This window comes from Adiantum capillus-veneris, chromosome 1 (assembly GCF_014529385.1).
Source record: "Adiantum capillus-veneris isolate H3 chromosome 1, ASM1452938v2, whole genome shotgun sequence".
In the NCBI taxonomy this organism is placed as follows: Eukaryota; Viridiplantae; Streptophyta; class Polypodiopsida; order Polypodiales; family Pteridaceae; genus Adiantum; species Adiantum capillus-veneris.
The window spans coordinates 106,841,384-106,861,828 of record NC_140931.1 but is presented as its reverse complement, the minus strand read 5'-3'; the positions used below and the strand labels follow the sequence as shown (position 1 = coordinate 106,861,828).

General features: G+C 45.2%; 1 protein-coding gene across 5 annotated transcripts in view; it reads right to left on the bottom strand.

Annotated features, from left to right (window-relative positions):
• Positions 1-20,139, bottom strand: part of LOC147465323 (LOW PSII ACCUMULATION protein (DUF1995)) — a 57,551-nt gene extending 37,412 nt beyond the window's left edge. For all 5 annotated transcript variants that reach the window (XR_015189074.1, XM_086519377.1, XM_086519378.1 and 2 more), the window contains exon 1: positions 19,985-20,139. Coding sequence is in view for 4 of the 5 variants with exons in the window: in XM_086519377.1 (XP_086375503.1) it covers positions 19,985-20,026 (42 nt within the window). In the remaining variant the exon portion in view is untranslated. The remainder of the gene's footprint in view (positions 1-19,984) is intronic.
• Positions 20,140-20,445: the final 306 nt, after the last annotated feature.

The window sequence follows — 20,445 nt, the reverse complement described above, 5'->3', positions numbered from 1 at the left end:
TACCCTTTCAACATCTCTTTCATGTTGTTTCCACAACGCAGAAAAAATGAGAACATCATCTAAAAAGATGAGCACACATACACCGACCATATCGCCGAAACGACCTACCATGAGACGATTGAATGTACCCATGGCACCTGTCAATCCAAAAGGCATAACAATATACTCCCATTTCCCTCGCTCGGTGCGAAAGGCGGTCTTGAAAATGTCGCCTTTGAATACCTGTACCTGATGGTATCCACTTTTGAGATCGACCTTACTGAAAACCTTTGCCCCATTGAGCCTATACTCAATGCGAGGCATCGGAAACTTGTTCTTGACGGTCATCTTGATTAATGCCCTGTAATCAACACACAAACGAGACGAACCATCCTTCTTGCGAACAAACAAAATAGGAGCAGCAAAAGGACTTACACTAGGGCGTATGAATCCTCTAGCCACCAACTCCGTGAGTTGTCGCTCTAACTCTTCCTCCTGTGTCTTGTTCAATCGATAGGGAGCCTTACTGACAGGCTGTGCTCCCTTCATAAGCTCGATGCGATGGTCCTCCGGCCGCTCGGGTAGGAGACGAGGTGGAAGATCATCTTACAAAAAGAGATGTTTAAACTTCGTAAACAACTTTGAATACTTAGCTGGAGCCAGAATGCTCTGGGAAACTAGAGCAGCATAGATGAATGCCGCTTGTGCTCCTCGTCGTAATTCACGCTTTACCTGCACATGAGAGATGAGAGGCAAAGAATGCAAGCCCTCCTCAGCACGAATGATGAGGGGGGAATCAGTTTTGTCATGTAAAGTGAGAGTGTTAGCCTTCCAATCAATGAGAGGGTTGAGTTCACGAAACTTTCTTATGTCCAAAATCATATCACGTCCTGAGAGAGGAGACACAAGAAATTTCCTACTGAAAGAAGCTTGTTGAACGGTAAACATCACATCAAGGCACTCCTTCGTGATGAGAGAGTCCATACAAGGAGCGAAGCCAGAAACCTCGAGAGGAGATTTCTGACTAACCTCAAGGCGGGTGTCACAAGGCGGGCACCACGTGCCAATAGAAAAGAACAGACTGAACAAACTCTTCGCACTTCAATAACAACTGAACTGAGAGAGAGAGAGAGAGAGAGAGAGAGACGACACGCGACACCGAGTGGCGGAATTCCACCCCAGAGAGTATTGGCCCCAAACCTTGGCGCCCCTTTCGGTATTTCTTTATATTGCATCATCAAAGTACAAGCCGGTACTCCAGACTCTGCACCTTCTCCAGGAAGCATGCCAGAGAATGAGCCCTAGCCTCATATTTAAAGGCCCTTGGCCTGAAAAGCAGTTATAGTAAAAAGCCTTTAAAACTCAAAAGCTTCTTGTCCAAAAAGCAGTTTACATGAAAAACTTTCAAACTCAAAAGCTTATGGTCCAAAAAGCAATGCCAAAAGCTGTCAGCGTAAATCACGGAAATCCGTACAGCCTGCCACGTCATCATGTCAGCGCAATTTTCGGAATTTGTCTGCTGTCTTAGGGTTAGGGCTTCTGGCAAAAATTAGGGTTTGCAGGTTTTAGGGTTAGGGTTTCCAGAATTAGGGATTTTGCAATTAGGGTTTTCAAAATTAGGGTTTCTGGCAGAAATTAGGATTAGGGTTTTCTGCACTCGGGCAACCACGTCCTCACTCTGTGACACTTCTTCTACTGCTTGTTCTTCTTAGGGTTTAGGCCCCTCGGCCGGCATCTGTAAGTTAGCTCCATTCTTTAGGCTTTGACACGTCAGCAGTTTGTTACATCTCCCCTTCTTGAAAGAGAGTAATCGTCCGCGATTACAGCATATCTGCAAAACAACTCAAGTTAGTTCAAAAATTTCCGAGGGTCATTCCAAGGGACATTCCGAGGGACAATCAGTTTGCTCTTTTTATTAAGGAGTTAGCTTCTCCTTTCTGCTCTTTTGATCAAGGAGTTAGCTGCTCCTATCGGCTGTTTTGATCAAGGAGTTAGCGTCTCCTTTCGTCTAGATCGGAACTCTTGATATTCCGGCGTAGTAAAATTAGCCATCACACCCAGACCGTACTGATCTTCCTCGGGTGTCTTGATGCACTAAAATTACATACCCAAGCAATCTCATCCAATTAGGAATATTCAGTGGTTGGCACATCACAATGCAACACAAATGCTCACATATGCATGTTACAAGACATAGAAACATAAAGCCGCCGATGAACACTCCTCCCGCATAACCTAACAAGGTCCGGGCTGGGAGATATTCAACGACTCCCTCATCACTCCTCCCGCATAACCTAAAAAGATCCAGGCCGGGAGATATAGAGGCCTTTTACAACCAAACGCCCCCCAGACCGCAGCCTGCGTCGTTTGGAGGTGCTGAGAGTAACCACTGCTCAGACTTCTTAATACTCCTCCCGCATAACCATCCAGGTCCGGGCAGGGAGTCACAACAACAATTATTTTACAAGCATACAACCAAACGCTCCCCAGGCATCGGCCTGCGTCGTTCTTAGGTTTTCAAACATACAACGAAACGCTCCCCAGGCATCGGCCTGTGTCGTTCCGAGGTTCAAAACAGTATTTCTCACTTCTCCACCCGGGAGTAAAATCACCAATCATTGAAACCAATATCAAACCAGAGTCAAACAATTCAAATCGGCACCAAAACAGGTTCAAAACAGATACCATCCATTTCAAACAAATTTCAAACAGGATCACCAAACAAGTTCTCAAACAGATTTCAAACTTAAAAAGCAATCTCGACATCAGTCGAGCTCGAAAAGTCGACTGACTTCCCATCCTTAAACCTGCACCAAAATTAGGGTTAGGTTCATTCCATAAGGTCATAGCCCAGCACAGCATGGTCCATCAGCTCTTGGACAAACAGTGTTTCTTTGGCGGCGATAGTAGTCCCAAGATAGCAATCGCACTCGGTCTCCAAGTTCATCGTCTCGTGAAGAGACATCTACTGCGAGATGTCGAGAAACTTCAAGTTATAATCTGCTAGGTTTTCCATGGCAAGCATTTCAGGATACCCCACTCTGCTAGAAGTTGCATTCCGAAGGAAGATGTCAGAAACCATATAACTTCGGGCAAATATTTTCTTGAAAGCTTGCCAAGTACTTGGAGTATGCTGCTTGGTAGCTGTAGACATCAACATCTGCATGACACTGCTTCTGAGAAAAAAAACAGTGACTTGAAACAAATCTGGATCCTTCTCTTGCAAGTGATCTTAATTGGCTTATGCCCTGTAAGACACTGCGGTGAAGACGGGAGCGCGCCCGATGCGCGATGAAGTAAGGGTGGGAGTGGCTGATACGTCCGGGTGGGAGTGCGCAGATATCCTCGAATAAAGCTCTGTCTTCTCTTTAATAAGTCCGGGTTGGAGGGCGAAGATATCCTCGAATAAAGCTCTGTCTGCTCTTTTGTAGGACCGGTATGCTTTCAGAAAAGCACACGCCTGATGCTCTGATACCACTGTCACAAGGCGGGCACCACGTGCCAATAGAAAAGAACAGACTGAACAAACTCTTCGCACTTCAATAACAACTGAACTGAGAGAGAGAGAGAGGGAGAGAGAGAGACGACACGCGACACCAAGTGGCAGAATTCCACCCTAGAGAGTATTGGCCCCAAACCTTGGCGCCCCTTTCGGTATTTCTTTATATTGCATCATCAAAGTACAAGCCGGTACTCCAGACTCTGCACCTTCTCCAGGAAGCATGCTAGAGAATGAGTCCTAGCCTCATATTTAAAGGCCCTTGGCCTGAAAAGCAGTTATAGTAAAAAGCCTTTAAAACTCAAAAGCTTCTGGTCCAAAAAGCAGTTTACATGAAAAACTTTCAAACTCAAAAGCTTATGGTCCAAAAAGCAATGCCAAAAGCTGCCAGCGTAAATCACGGAAATCCGTACAACCTGCCACGTCATCATGTCAGCGCAATTTTCGGAATTTGTCTGCTGCCTTAGGGTTAGGGCTTCTGGCAAAAATTAGGGTTTGCAGGTTTTAGGGTTAGGGTTTCCAGAATTAGGGATTTTGCAATTAGGGTTTTCAAAATTAGGGTTTTTGGCAGAAATTAGGATTAGGGTTTTCTACACTCGGGCAACCACGTCCTCACTCTGTGACACTTCTTCTACTGCTTGTTCTTCTTAGGGTTTAGGCCCCTCGGCCAGCATCTGTAAGTTGGCTCCATTCTTTAGGCTTTGACACGTCAGCAGTTTGTTACAGCGGGCTCTCTCAACAAGAGGGAGGCTAATCACATCATGCATACTGCCTAGTTCAAACAATATGCTGACCATTTACATGACCATAACACTTCATGAGGGACTCATCAATGTGTGTGTCAGAGTCAAGAGAAGATGCAGGTTGATTTGTGATAGTGCTTGTGGTTGTTGTGGGTGCCTTTTGTTCTTTAGGTGGGATTGTCTTAGGACAGGCCTTCTTAATGTGACCCTTGACGTGACATTGAAAACATCTACCTTCTTTAGCATAAATCACTTGTTCTTCAGCCGTGATGTATCCTCCTACAATTCCTTGTGCAGCTTTTTCATATGGGGTTAGCTTAGGTTTTGCAGGTGCTTTAGCTGTACCCTTAGATTCATTGTTAGAGTTCTTTTCCGAGGAATTAGAGGAAGAAGGGCTAGAAGAATTACCATTCTTACCATTTTGCGTGGTCTGAGAATTCTGAGAGGTCCCTTGAGAAGTCTTGTTCTCCTTAGGCTTTCCCTTGTTGTGCTTGATCTCTTGGGAGAGAGCAATCGCTACCACCTTATTGAGATCCGCAGGGTCAAAGACTTCTACATCAAACTTGATGTATTTGTCTAACCCAAAGAGGAAAGCCTCCTTGCGCTCATCATCCGACTTGCGTAATTGAGTGCCGAGCTGCAAAACACGGTTAGAAAAAGACATGACTGGCATACCATGTTGCTTGAGATTGCACCAATCTTCCTTCAAGCGTGCGAGGTACTGAGGAGGCATAAACCGCGCCTTGAGCTTGTCTTGGAAATTAGCCCAACTGAAGGACAGGGGCGTGAGTTCGTCGGCTTCCTTAAGGTGTGCGGCTAACTGCGCCTCTTGCCATGCGTGGTACCAATTGATGGCATTGCCGGCAAGGTACATGGCTGCCGTCAAAACTTTGCTATTACCTGTCTTCTTAGTTGTCGCAAAATAAGCATTAAATTGATGCAACCAAGAATGAATAACCGTAGCATCCATCTTACCATCATACTTATTGAAAGTCAACTTCTCTGTGACTGGATGGTTGGAATCCGCATCGTGGCTTGCGCCACTTGATGAACTCCCACGATCTTTGACTAGTTCGGACTTTGAAGCAAGTACTTGTCGAATCAATTCTTGAGTGCGTAGGTCTCGTTGAGCCTCAGGCTCGATCTCCAAGGCCACTCTTTGAGCTTTACGCTCGGCCTCCCAGGCCACTCTTTGAGTTGTACGCTCGGCCTCCAAAGCCGCTCTTTGAGCTGCACACTCGGCCTCCAAGGCCGCATTTCGTGTTGCCGCTTCCTCCTTTCTTTGTTCTTTTCTTTCTTTTTGTTTGTCGCGCTCGCGTTCTAAAGCAAGGCGATTTGCTTCTTGTTTGGCCATCATGTCCATCATCTGCTTGACCATTGCCTCCATAGGATTTGGTACACTTGGTGGCGTAGATGGCGAAGGGGGAGAGTCGAAAAAATCTCCTGGTGGGAAAAATTCTTCTACCTCTCTCATGCTCATCACCTGTATGCGAAGTATCCATTCCGCTTCGGGTGACGACCATGCACTATGATCTTTGGTTCTTAAGTCCACGAGGAACTTGGGTTCTTGAGGATCTTGAGGTTCTTGAGGTTCTTGAGGCTTTCTTTCGCTTGCAAACCGTGTTTGAGAAGTATCTTCTCTTCATCCGAGTTCTACTCCTTTCCGCGGGCGCACCCCTTGGCGACCTTGCTCACACCAAGGTTGCTTTTTCCCACCTCACGTCGATTGGCCGGCCGCTAAGTGCACGGTCCGCTCTCAATGAGTGAAAAGAGACACAAGGGGAGGCTGGACAAGCCCTTCTTTCCTGGGATTCCTGTCACTCTTCAAAAACACGATTAGGAATCGACACGCCCAAGCGAACTTCGGTTCGTGCGACCGCAACAAGCAAAAAAAATTCTTGTGATTCTTGTGGTTCTTTCCTTGAGTGATACAGAACACTGCCAAAGCTCTGATATCAATGTAAGGTGCAGCGGAATGAATGTTGTTTTTTCTCAAGATGAGTGATCCATATTTGCTCAAGGTTCCTTTTAGTTCTTATGGAAGGGAGAGCCTTCCATTCTTTATGGAGAGTGCTGTGATCACGAACAAAGTGAGTGGATACTGTGCGTGCAAGTGTATGAGACTGAGAGATAGAGAGAAGAGAGATACGACACTAGAGACGTTGTAAAACCCTCCTCCGAAGGCCCCACTCTCGTCGGCAAGAGTGGTCTACTATTGATTGCACAAAGTGGTACAATGATGATGCATGGAAACTGATGCAGCTCGGGGCTATGTCGGTGATGACGGCGGGGATGGAGACAATGACCTAAGGGCTGAAATCTGCAAGCTTTTAACTGCTGTCCACAAAACGCTATCTGCCGAAAATCTGGGGCTGATTCAGGCTGCTGAAAACGCTGATTTGACTGCGTTTTTGGGAGGCTGAAATTGGTGGTCAAAACGCTGATGTGCTGCTGTTTTTGTGGCTGAATTTTCTGCTGTACTTGACACTAAAAACGCTGGTATCTCTGCTGCAAATGAAGGCTGAAAACGCTAGTTGCTTGCAGCTTTGCTGGCGATAATGAAAACGCTAAGTGGTAGGGGATGTTGAAAACGCTAGGCAAAATGGGGTGTTGGCGATGAGCAAAAACGCTAGGCTGAAGGAGTGTTGGGATCGCCAAGGGAGCTTGGAGATGTCTGCTGAGAGAGGGGAGTACCTGCTGCCTGAGGCTTGTTGTGCTCCTTGCTCATCTGCCAAAGAGTGCTAGCTTTGGTTTGCTTATATATTTTCTTACCCAAATTGCCCTACCTACTTTTGTTGGGAAGTTACACAAATTAATAAGTGAAAAATGTCAAAAATAGAAAAAATAGGCTAAATGCACTGGAAAAATCCCCTAACTGATTCTAATGGATTCTGATGGGAATACTGATGATCATACTATGTGCAACCAGAGGATATGCATCTATACCAAGTGACTGGGCATGCACGGTCTACAAATAGACTCCCAAAAGTGCCAAATCACTTCTAATCTAGAGTGACTGGACTTGACGGAAACCTTGTTATGGTGTAGCTTGTCCATGGACACATAGGGTTGGATGTGACGTGACACCTCAGAAGGCCCCACTCTCTATGGCGAGAGCGGTCTACTATTGATTGCACAAATCTCTACAATGCTTTGGACTTGCCGACGATGTCGGCGACGATGAGGACGACGACAAGACGGGCTGAAATCTAGAAACGCTAAGGACTGAAGTCTGTGAATCTTTATGTGTTGAATTCTGACTCTATGTCGGTGACGATGTCGATGGCGACGATGCGACGACGACACGGTACAAAAGCAGATGCTGAAATCTGCGTTTTCCGGGCTGAAACTGTGAACACTCGTTGATCTTACTGTGCGGTGAGGATGTGCTGCAGGGAGGTGAGATCTGCGAGGTTCGGGGGTCCTACTGCGGAGTCTTACTGCTGAAAACTTAAAACACTGATGCAAAGGGGCTAGGTTGACATATTGATGCAAAAACACTAGGGTTGAATCTGTCCTGTTGCAAAAACGGTATCTACTGGGTACTGCTGTCGGGCTTGACCCGCAACTGCAAAATGCAGGCTGATCTGCAAATGCTGAAAACGCTAGGACTTCTGGATGGCTGGAAATGCTATGTCTCTTGCCGGGGGTCTTGCTAAGAAGGTGCACTGTCGAACTTTGTGTTCCTGCTACCTCTTCTGCCAGAAAGTGCCAGCACTAGGTTTCTTATGTATTGGCTTAGTCAAATTGCCCTACCCAGTTCCCACAAAAGTCACTTAAAAATAATAAGTGAAAAATGGCTAAAATGGGGAAAATAGGTCTATGCACTGTAAAAATGCTCCTGATAGGTTCTGATGGAAATCTGATGATCATGTTGTGTGCAACCAGAGGATATGCATCTACTTAAGTGTCTGGACATGCACGGTCTACGAACAGACTCACAAAAGTGCCAGATCACTTCCTAATCTAGCAACCCATGTCCTGAAGTAGCTTGTCCATGTACACAGGGTTAGATGTGCACGTGACATCTCCTCCTTTTCAAAGTGAGTACTGGTACCGAACTGTTAGGCGTCAAGGGAGATCACCAACAGTGTTTGGAATCCTGGAAAGGACTCTTCGCTAGCCCACTCTGATGTGTGGGTCATGCAATACTTGAACTTCATGAAGGTTTGCAATGCTTGCTTCTTTGGGCCGCGCCGAAAGCGACACAAAGTCATCTGTGGCTCCTTCAATGCTTCAACTTCGTCTATAGTCATGCATCTACCTTCTTCAAAAATCTCCGAGGATGAAAATTCTTGATACCACTTCCAACATAAAAACATGAACATACCCATTCCATGTAAAGTGACTGAGAAATTTCTAGTCTTTCGAAAAGACTATGCATGCAATGGAGATGAACATAGAGATGGAGTGCCAAACCATTCATTAAACATACGCAAACAATGGGGTCGAATCTTGACTTTCTGATCTAAATCAATCAACTGTGGCAAATCACAATGGAAATGCCGATGCTTGTTGATGCTCAATCCTTCTTGTGCTCTTTCGGATACTGTGTCATGCCAAGAAAGAGACATAGAATGTGAATTCCCTGGGTGCAAACATTTCATCTTTCCATGAGTAATCCGCATACATCCGTGCTCATTCATGAGTGAATCTTGTTCATCGTGCAAAAAGGGATCACATAAGGACGGTGACTAAAATAAAGGAAACCATCACGAATGGAACACTCCAACAATGCGTGCTAACTAATCATTCGAACACACAATACTTCGTGTGCGGGTTCTTTGGACCTCGACTTGAGAGCCAAGATCAGTTCTTCGTGATTGATCGAATCTTCTATGAGGTTAGCTTCACTAGAAAAAGTATCAACTAAACCATCATCCTTGTAAACAATCACATCTTTATCCTGCGAATCATCATGCTCGTGAATAATCACATCTTGATCATGAAAATCATCATGTTTATCATTATCATGCAAATCATGTGTGTTGTGCTTTGGAGAAGAAAAGACTGAGAGAGTCTCCTTCTCCTGATTCTCTTCAATCTTCACCTGCACATTAGAAATGAGAGATGAAGAATGAACAACTTGCTCATGATCCAATTCTATTTTTCTTTCTGCGGCCGCCAAGCGTACTTGCTCGAGCTCACGCTCTAAGGCTGCAATGCTTTCTTCGTCCGCCAAGCGTGCTTGCTCGCGCTCACGCGCTAAGGCTGCCATTCTTTCTTCGTGCCACGCTTCTTGTTGTCTCATCATGTCCATCATCATCTTGACCAAAGCCTCCATCGGATTTGGTACAATCCTTGGCGTAGATGGGGAAGGGGGAGGGTCAAAAAAACCTCCTGGTGGGGAAAATTCTTCTTCGCTACACTGCCATGCTCATCACCTCCATGCGAAGTATTCATCCCGCTTCGGGTAATGACCATACACTTGAAGTCTTGGGTTCTGAAGTTCACGAGGAACTTTGGTTCTTGAGCTTCTTGAGGGTCTTGAGCCTTGAGGTTCTTGAGTGTCTTGAGGTTCTTCTTTAGCTTGCAATATGTGTTAGAGAAGGATCTTCTCTTTACCCGAGCTCTTCTCTTTCCCACGGGCGCTCCCCTTGGCAGCCTTGCACTCCCACCAAGGTTGCTTTTTCCCACCTCACGTCGATTGGCCGGCCGCTAAGTACACGGTCCCCTCTCAATGAGTGAAAAGAGGCACAAGGGGCGGCTGGACAAGCCCTTCTTTCTTGGTTTCCTGTCACTCTCCAAAAACATGATTCGGAATCGACACGCCAAAGTAGACTTGGGTTACGTGCGACCGCAACAAGCAAAAAAATTTATGTGGTTCTTTTCTTGAGTGATACAGAACACTACCAAAGCTCTGATACCAATGTAAGGTGCAGCGGATGTGAATGTTGAACTTTGCTCAAGATGAGTGCTCTGAACTGTGCTCAAGGGTTCCTTTTACTTACGGAAGGGAGATCCTTCCGTTCCTTTAGTGAGAGAATGCAATGGACACAAACAAAGTGGTGAACACTGTGAATGAAGATGCACGGGATTGAGAGATAGAGAGAGAAGAATACGACACTAGAATGTTGTCAAACCCTCCTCTGAAGGCCTCACTCTCTATGGCGAGAGCGGTCTACTATTGATTGCACAAATCTCTACAATGCTTTGGACTTGCTGACGATGTCGACGACGATGAGGACGACGACAAGACGGGCTGAAATCTGAAAACGCAAGGGCTGAAATCTGCGAATCTTTATCTGCTGAATTATGACTCTATGTCAGTGATGATGTCGATGTCGACGATGCGACGACGACGTGCTGAAAACGCAGATGCTGAAATCTGCATTTTCCAGGCTGAAACTGTGAGCGCTCATTGATCTGACCGTGCGGCGAGGATCTGCTGCGGGAGGTGAGATCTACGAGGTTTGGGGGTTCTATTGCCGAGTCTGACTGCTGGAAACTTAAAACGTTGATGCAGAGGGGCTGAATGTCGTTGGAAACTGCAAAATGCTAGGTTGACATGCTGATGCAAAAACGCTAGGGCTGAATCTGTCATGTTGCAAAAACACTAGGTATCTGCTGAGTACTCCTGTCGGGCTTGATCCGCAACTGCAAAACGCTGGCTGATCTGCAAATGCTGAAAACGCTAGGCCTTCTGGAAGGCTGAAAACTCTATCTCCTGCGCCGGGGGTCTTGCTGAGAAGATGCATTGTCGAACTCTGCGTTCCTGCTGCCTCTTCTGCCAGAAAGTGCTAGCGCTAGGTTTCTTATGTATTGGCTTAGTCAAATTGCCCTACCCAGTTCCCAACAAGAGTCACTTGAAAATAATAAGTGAAAAATGGCTGGAAAATAGGTCTGCATTGTAAAAATGCTCCTGATGGGTTTTGATGGAAATATGATGATCATGATGTGTGCAACCAGAGGATATGCATCTTTTCTAAGTGTCTGGACATGCACGGTCTGCGAAAAAAACTCACAAAAGTGCCAGATCACTTCTTAATCTAACTGAACTAAACCCCATGTCATGAAGTAGCTTGTCAACGTACACATAGGGTTAAATGTGCACGTGACAGAAGTGGATGCCGGGTTCGCAAAGGAATCGTCTCCCTACACCGACTGTGTAGTCAGAAAAGGATAGAGAGGTTCCATCATCTCTCAACGAAGGCCAATGCCACTCTCCAAGATCCTAGACCAACTAAACAAGGGGCTTGCCTTGCCAAATCCATAATCTCCAAAGTGGAGCCTTCTCAATGGTGAAAACAAGGTCGACACATGATCTCCTCTGAAAAGAGCCAACCACTCTAACATGCTGCCAATGGGCAGTCATCCTCTGATCAGGTGAAACCTCACCCTGAAAGTCCAATCTGATGTGACGTCCATGATGGCCCGTCTCAGCCATATTACAGACTAGAGTCCCATGCTAAGCAATAATCGGGTTTCCTACGATGGGATCAAAGTACACCCACCATCCTTGATGAGAAGGAAAAGTAGTTTGTCCTTCGATCAAGGCATGCCAATCGGGTGGAATGGCCTCATCAATCTCTCACATACAAGAGGTAAACCCTCTGCGAATCCCGTAGCTTGCTCTGATAACCTGTGCCCCAACCAATAAAGCATCTGAGAAACACCGTAAAGAGCTTTCCGGTCCGTCATCTCATCTAGCCCAATCAACGCGAGTCCTCTCACCTAGCTGACGGTCTTTTGTATCTGTGACCTATGCATTCCATACTAGTGGCTGCCTCGCTACCTCCTTGACATGGTCGAGCGCCAAACACCGGCAGTATCTAGAGATCCAAAATGAGGAGAGAGATGTGACAAATCATGATGTAGAAATTGTTTCCAAGGCTCTGCCCCTGGAAACAATCTACGGACTATGAGCTTCACAAGCAATGCCTTGCTCTACATTTCTGGATCAATAATCCCCAATCCTCTCTCCTCTCTAGGCAAAATGATAGTGTCCCAGTGGACTCGTGGTCGAGTGTCAGTAAAGCCATCCACGCCACCCCACAAAAAGTTGCGTACATGTCGCCTTAAACGTGCCATGATGCCTGAGTGAAGAGTCATGCAAGATGTGGTGAACCAAGTTGTCGCAAGAACCTGATTCACCATAAGGGCCCTTCCAACCAAAGATAGATGCAAAGATGACCAATGGCAAAGTTTCCTCCTGATGGACTATAGCACGGGCGCAAAACGCAGCTCAACGGACACATCAATCCCAACATGGAAACCCAAATATCTACAAGTCTACCCTTTGGGTAGCCAAGTGAAATTATCATGTGCACCCCAGTGAGAATCTTCATCTTCTCCCACTAGAAAGCCAAAAGACTTGTGTCAGTTTATGAGAGCATCACTGGCTATGCAAGAGCATCCCGTAGATTGTCCAAGGTAGAAGTGTGATATCGAACAAAGAGCACAGTGTCAACAGCATATTCCTGATCCAACAAATCTCGCAAGTCAACCAATGGCATTGCAAGACCTCTAAACTATGGGTTTCTATCGCGCAAGAAGAGAGACATGACCTCCGCAAAAAGCGGAAAGAAGTAGGCAGCCAGAGGACAACCTTGGCGAGTTGAACAGGACAAAGGAAAACGGCGTCCAATGTGGCCCTTGATTGTGACAGCGCTCAAAGCAGTACGGTATAATGGAGATGCACCTTTGATCCACTGTAAGGGAAAACCCATCCTCTGAATAGTGCTCTCCAAGAAACCCCAATCTACTCTATCATAAGCCTTCTCAAAATCAAGAAGCAGGAAAGCTCTATGCTGATCTCTCTGACCAGCCCCCTCAATTGCCTCATAGAAAGTGAAGATGTTGTCTAGGATAAAGCGGTTCTACACAAAACCTATTTGCGAAGCATGGATGAGATCGGGCATTAAGGGTTTCAAGCGCATACTGATCATGCGAGCGAAGATCTTATACACAGAAGACATGAGGGTGATCGGTCTCCACTGTAGGAGGGACAATCCATCTTCGCCTTTTGGTATAAGAGAAATGAGTCCTGAACACATAGATGCAAGCATCTCTCCTGTGTCAAATATGTACTACAAACCTGAAAGTGCATCATGCATCCCTTGCATAGAGAAAGGGGCTAGTAACGTATGGCACATAGCCTCTATAACCACAGTCTATACATGAGCCCAAACCTCTTCTCTCGCACGCAAAATATCATCTATAAGCTTCAGCAATAAACAAATGCTCAAAATAATCTGAAGCTATGCCAAGGACCTGATCGGGATCCGTATGTAATCTGTCTGCAGAATCACATAGGGATCTAATGGAAGTCCCCTTGGGACACTCTCGGAAGTGGGCAAAGAAATCCTTATTCATCCGGGTATTTTGGGAATTTCCACAAATTGGAGGGGTATTTTGGTAATTTTCCCTAGAATTTTTGTCCTTGTCTTTAGAGGAGTCATGAGAGGAAGAGTTACCATTACCGTTGGCGGTCTTGAGGCAGTCTTGAGCTTACCCTTGTGGTTCATCTCTTGGAGTTGAGCCAAGAGTATAGCCTTTTGCAATGTCTTCGGATCACCGGGCCCCGGTTTCCACATCAAACTTAATCGAGTGGTCCAATCCAAAGAGAAAGGCCTCTTAACCTTTCCTCGTCCAGTTTCCTCAATTGTCCAGCTAACTAAGACACGGTTAGCATACGAAATCACAGGTTTACCTTGTTGAGGCAAAGCCCGAAAATCCTCCCTCGATTGCTTCAAGTACTGTGGAGGCAAGAAGCACGTCTTCAAATCCTCCTCGAACTCTTCTCAACTAAGCTCAAGAGGGGGAACGAGAAAAGATGCGGAGTGGGCAGCCTTGTGAGCTTCCTCCTCTTTCTCCATTCACTCATCCTTCCAAGTGATGGCATCACCCGTGAGATTGTTATTATCACATTTTCTAACAACCGCAAAATAGGATGTAAATTGATGCAACCAAGAATAAATGACAATAGCATCCATCTTACCTTGATACTTACTGAACGTGATCTTCTCTCATTGGTCATTCATGTAGCATTGGTCGCCTCTGTGATGGTCTTGGCAAGCCACTCATAATCCGGCTCCAAAGAGAAAGTATTGGATCGCACCGCCAAAGTGGTGATGAGATTACGTATGGAATCCCTTTCTTGCCTACGAGCCTCGGCTTCGGCCGCTAATCGCCGCTCCTCTCGCTCTACCGCTTCCGCACGCTCTAGTCGATGCGCTACTTCTTGCCGCACCATCATCATCCGCATCATAGAATCCATGGGATTTGGTGGCAAAGAGGGAGGGGTAGCGAGAGGACTAATGGGAGGATCCGTAGGTGGAACTTGCTCGTCTTCCATACCGCTACGAGTCTTGACCATGCAAGGATTTCCGCTCTTGGTTCAAGTAAGGTCGCAGACTAATCTTTGGGAGACTATCTACCCCCTCGTTGGTGCACCCCGCATGCAACACCCGGTATACAATTGGTTGTTATTTTTCGACGCTCAAGGCGCAAGGTCCTACGCACAATGGTGGGCCTGCAATTCCAAGAGAGGGAGAAGTATACAGTGAAAGGCTGCCAACACAACCAAAAGAAAAAATAACTTTTGTGGGATTAGCGGACTAGTACAAAATCTTCAAAGCTTTGATACCAATGTTAGGTGCACCGGAATTGAAATGGTGAAGATCTACGTTTTCCACTTCCACAAATCTTTTACCTCTTTTCCTTGCATTAGTGATTGCCTTTAACTTGAATGATGGTTCCTTTTATTGTTCCCTGAAGAGAGGGAATGAGAGAGTGATAGAGATGTCGAGGGAGAAAGAAAGAGAGAAGAGGAGAGTGACACCCGATGGGGTCCCAACCAACCCTCTCAAGGGGCCCCTACACCATTGCCGATGTGATATTTGCTTTAGATTGCGTAAATGATATGCACACACATGCAATACCTCAAGCGCAGACTTCTACTGACTCAAATGACGAATGTCGCCACAGTAACTCCTCAGATGAGGCACCTTCGGGACTGATTTGATGCACCTTTGGTGGACCCTTCTCGATGTGGGATTGCAATGGCCACCAATGTGTAGATATGAGGCTGAATTTTTCTTTCGATGTGAGAGGAATGAAGGGCTGAAAACGTAGATCTCGACGATGCCGATGATGGACAGCAATGGGAGCACTTGATGACGGTGAGGGAATGGCCGAGGTGAGGTTCGATGGGTTGCCGAAGTACCGAACCTCAACAGGAATCAAGAGAGAGAAGATCCAAGCCGTTTTTTGGTAACGGAAAGGGCTGAAATCTAAAAACGCTGGCTGGCTGCTAAAATCTACAAGCGCTAGGGCTGATTTGCAGTTGCAAAAACGCCACGGGTTGAAATCTGCAAAACGCTAGCTGATCTGATGCTCAGCAAAAACGTTGAGGCTGATCTGCTCTTCTGGCTAGCACTCTCCCAACTGATGCCAAAACGCTAGTTGATGGTGCCCCTTTATAGGACAATTTCACCTTATAAACCACTAAAGGGCTAGGTAGGGCCAAACCTCTCTCAAATCCTACAAATAAATCATATGATAGATTTATTAATAAGTTTGACCAGGGGATTAGTTTCTCGATGAAACTGTTGCACATCAGCCCACTCAGGAATCCGATCAATGCGGGGAATGGATCGTTGGATTCCTCTAACCTAAAACTACATGCATGTCATACCGGATGCCCACCGTATTGTAACAACATCTGTCAAAACGCTTGTACAAACCATTTATGCAAGAGGGTTCCAAAACCGGAAAACCTAATCTAATGGACGCGTCTAGACATGCAGGTCATGCGAACAGGCTCACAAAAAATTGCAGGTACTAATTCTCCTAGGATTCTAGACACTCCTATTTAGGAAGAAGTGGAAAACTTGCTCTCGAAGTCGATGAAACATGTCCATGTGGCACACAAAGCCATGTGCACGTGACAACCTTCTTCGACAATGGATAATGTTTTTCATATTTCTTGGCTTAATTAACTTAATTAATTTAACACTAGTCTTGTAATGGGCCACAAAAGTGGCTAGAGCCACTAAAGCGGCTCCTGCTTAGATTCTAGTATTATAAGAATAACTTTTGCATATGACATAAAAACTTCATGAAACTTCTTGAGCATCTTGTTAGGATGTGTCTAAGACTTTGAGAGTCATATTTGGTTTAAAAATGCTTTAAAAATTTACTTTTTTAAAAAGAGCCTTTTTTGCGTAAAATTGTAATTTACTACTTAACTTGGGCGAGTAGTAAATGTTGGCAGTCTTTGTGTAAGCAATATAGAAGTGTAATAGGCTCATTACATACCTATTGAGGAATAGAAGTTTGAGTCTGTTTATAAAAAATGGTCTACCATTGAGTCAATTTACTAAAATTATATGCATTTAACCAAATTAGTCCTTAGAAATGGCCATGTAAAGACAACTTCAACCCTTGATTTATTTTCTTGACATTTTTTATCCACTCATACTATGTGTTGGACGTATTTCCCTGAGACGGTTTTTTGTTTAGACATCTAAATAGATGTTGAATTTCTTTTTTACAAAAGCCTCTTAAAGCCACAAAAGTGGCTTTTTTTTTTCAGGGCTAGTGTTAATGTTTGTCAAGGTGATCCTCCAAGGAACATTCCAGATGAGGAGCAACCTGAGATAAATAACTAAGCCAAAGTTATGGAGCCGAAACATATCCTTTTGCATCCATTCAAGCACGGAACAAAGAAACAAGCAAGGCAATACTTCCTGAAGTTCAAGGATCGTGGGTGGACGAGGAATTTTTTATCGACTGTCCAGATTTGCTAGCCTCATACAAGGAGGCCATGCAACTCGATACCCATATCTCGTCTTAAGCAGGAGGGATGTCACGTGCACATGGCTCTATGTGCCGCATGGACATGCTTCATTGACTTTCCAGAGCCAATTCTGTACACATATTTACACATATCTAGATAGGAGTGTCTAGAAGCCTAGGAGGATTAGTATGAGCAATTTTGTGAGCCTGCTTGCAGAACCTGCATGTTCAGACGAATCAGTTTTGGAACCCTCTTGCATAAATGGTTTGTACACGCGTTTCGACAAATGTTATTACAATTTGGTCGGTATCTGACATGATGTGCATGTAGATCTAGACTAGAGGAACGTGTTGGTCTAGTTCTTTCGTCAAATGGTTCACACATCGGCGAGTTATGGCCTTTCTATCGCCTAAAACTCACATGTGCGCACATTTGCACATTTTTTTGACTTACCACCCAAAAAGTCACTATAAGGAAGCAGCAAGGCTAGCGTTTTTCATAAGTTTGGAGCGCAAGTGCAGACCAGCCCAGCATTTCGTGGGCCCTTGAGAGGGTTGGTTGGGACCTCATCGAGTGTCGTCTCTCTCTCTCTCTCTCTCTCTCTCTCTCTCTCTCTCATATTCTAAAGGAACCATCATTCGTGCTAAGCAACACACATTCAAGCAAGGAAAGAAGTAAAGAAGTGAAAAGTCTACATCTTGTCAACCATTTCAATTCCGCTACACGTGACAACTGCACACATCTAGCACAAGACACCAATCATTGAATAGCCATCATCACATTCAGATCATTATCGCTCTTGAGAACAAATACACAAATCATGATCATTGTAACTTATTTATCTAGACCACACTGATCTTTTCACAAATGCCTTGATCTACTAAAACTTGTTACTATCATATTCACGTCACCCGTCACTTGAACACATAAAATGTGGCAATCATTTCATCTTTCAAGACATACTCAAACATACACACATGAGAGAGCACATGTAACAAGTTCTTTCTAGGAATTCCCATTTCAATGTACATTTTTCATAAAGTCATTTAGCAGGATATTGTCAACCTGTCAGTAAATCTCAAAGTGACTTCATTCGTTCTAGGTAATCTTTGACAAAGGAGTAAAGTTGACTCCTCTTGTGCAACATGCACCGCACCATATTCAACCCACCGATTCGACGTGGACTTTCGGAATAGTCGGAGCTAAACCAAAAGCCTCAAGTAACTAAGGAGAATCTGCTAAGTCCACCTCCTCCATTCACTTTGCATCAAGAGCCGGATAGTTCCTCAATTTGGACCAAATATCGACAGCCCAGCTTACCCTTCACTTCCCAATCTGTGTACGCTAGGACCTGTTCTGGAACAAGAATCGCTTCCGTCTCTCGTTGTTTCTCTGGCTCACTGTCCTTTGGCACCTCACCCTTAAAAGGTCCCAAGAGGCTCACATAAAAAGCGTTGTGAATCTTCCAAGTATCTGGCAACTTCAATTAAAAGGATACCTCATTGATCTTTTTCAGAATCTGGAAGGGCCCATAGTATTGTACATTAAGCTTTGGGAAAAGCCTCTCCTTACTCTTCCTCTTCCGTAGGCATGCTTCCTCAAACCAACGTAGAACCCTATCATTCTCTTTCAACTACAAGCCGTGTCGATGCTTGTCTGCTGCCTTCTTATGTCGTGCTTGAGATGTCTCCAAAGCCTCCTTCACCTTAGCAAAAGAAGTTTCCAAATCTTGTGTGTATTGATCTGCTTCAAAATCTTGTCCTTGGTGCACAAAATCGATGAAACCGTTCGGACACCCTCGATTTACATCAAGGATAATTTCTTTGCCCTTCTCTTTTTTCAATGTTGCTTTCTTGCACAATGGTCAACCACAACACAGTTTTTGTGATACCAAGATATATCACATCCTCAAGAGGCAAGATATAGACCTGACAATGCAACGAATGACGAGTGCAATGGCAACGTCACGCCCGGGTACTTGCTATAACCACATCCATTTGTGGTCCCATTTCTCCGGGCGTTGTTTCAAGTCGAGCCACCAATTCCAATGAAATGAAGTTGGCCTTGGCTACGCCATCAAAAAATATCAGGACCTCCTGATCTCGTACCTTGCCCCATGCTCTACTGAGTCTGGTACTCTCATCCCCATGGTCTAAGGTCGCCCCCACAAAATCCGGAACAAATCCTGCCTTTGTCTTCCCTTACCTTGCTTCATCACCTAAACTAACACCCTTTTACGCAAAGGATAGGGGTCCAGATGCCAGACAAATGCTCCCAATAAGGGTGCCCCATCAAGCCATCCTAGAGGTCAATGATGCTTGGCCTGTAAAAGAAGCGATGTCACATTGAAGAAGCAGCAACGCTGTCATCATGAGCTAAACAAAGTCACTTTTCATGTCAAGGTGTACATGGGTCAAGTCCAGTATAGGCTAGAGAAGCCTGGGACTAGGAGCACACAGATTAGCAAGCTGAGAAAACTATTGATCATCAGTGCAGCTAAATTTGGAAGGTTATCTCAAAACTTAGCCTGAGCAGACAGCCTTGTGGAAAAACCCCTTCAGAATTGAAGAGTTAAAAACAAGCTCCTAGGAAGAACATGCAACAGAACCACCACTATGGCGATACAAATGGCAGGAGTTTACACAAGAAGATTTAGAAATTTTCCAATGTAGGAAAACGGAGTCTTTATCAATGTTTTTCATACAATGCATAACATCATGAGCTTTTGCTCGAGAGGCACCGCATACCTAGCTATGTACGATTGGGGGCAGGGGACCACAGGTCCCCCCACTGGGCCGACCGTCCGCTGCACCCAATCGCACCTAGCTAGGTATGCAGTGCCTCCCTCACATAAAGTCATGATGTTGAGGTAAGTTACAATGTGGGAATCATTGTGAGAATTTGTCCAAAACTTCTTGTGAATTTAACGGCCACACCCAATTAGACTCATCTAAAGTGTCCTTGCCCTGACGGACTTCTTGCTCATGGTGGCCAAAGAGCGTATGGTTGAAGGTGACCTACCCTTGAAGTAGCAGGTAAATTGCACGTGACGCCCAGCGCCATGGAAACTTCCAACGATGCTTATCTCTCCGCCAGCCGATGATTGCAGTCAGATTCTTTTTAATAATTGGACACCCAATGAGCGGTATTATCACACTGAGAGGGTTGATACTCCCCACGTGTCCAAAATTATTAGCCTAGGTAATGTGTGTGTATGTGCTTGAAGAGGAACTAGTCTTGGTTGGTGCGCCTTTGTCGTACATAATCTAATAGATTTTGGAGCGCAGCTGGTTAGTGATTGTTGTCGCCTTGGGTTTTGTTGTGGTGACATGAGAAAATGAGTAGAACCAATTGATAGGCACGAATAATAGCTAAGCTTGGGACTTGATGAGCATTGAGAAGAAGCAAGTTGTGTCCCATAGTGCTCCCTATACGACAAAGGGCTACTAAAGAGGGTAATTGAATCGAGCAAAAGGGTTGCA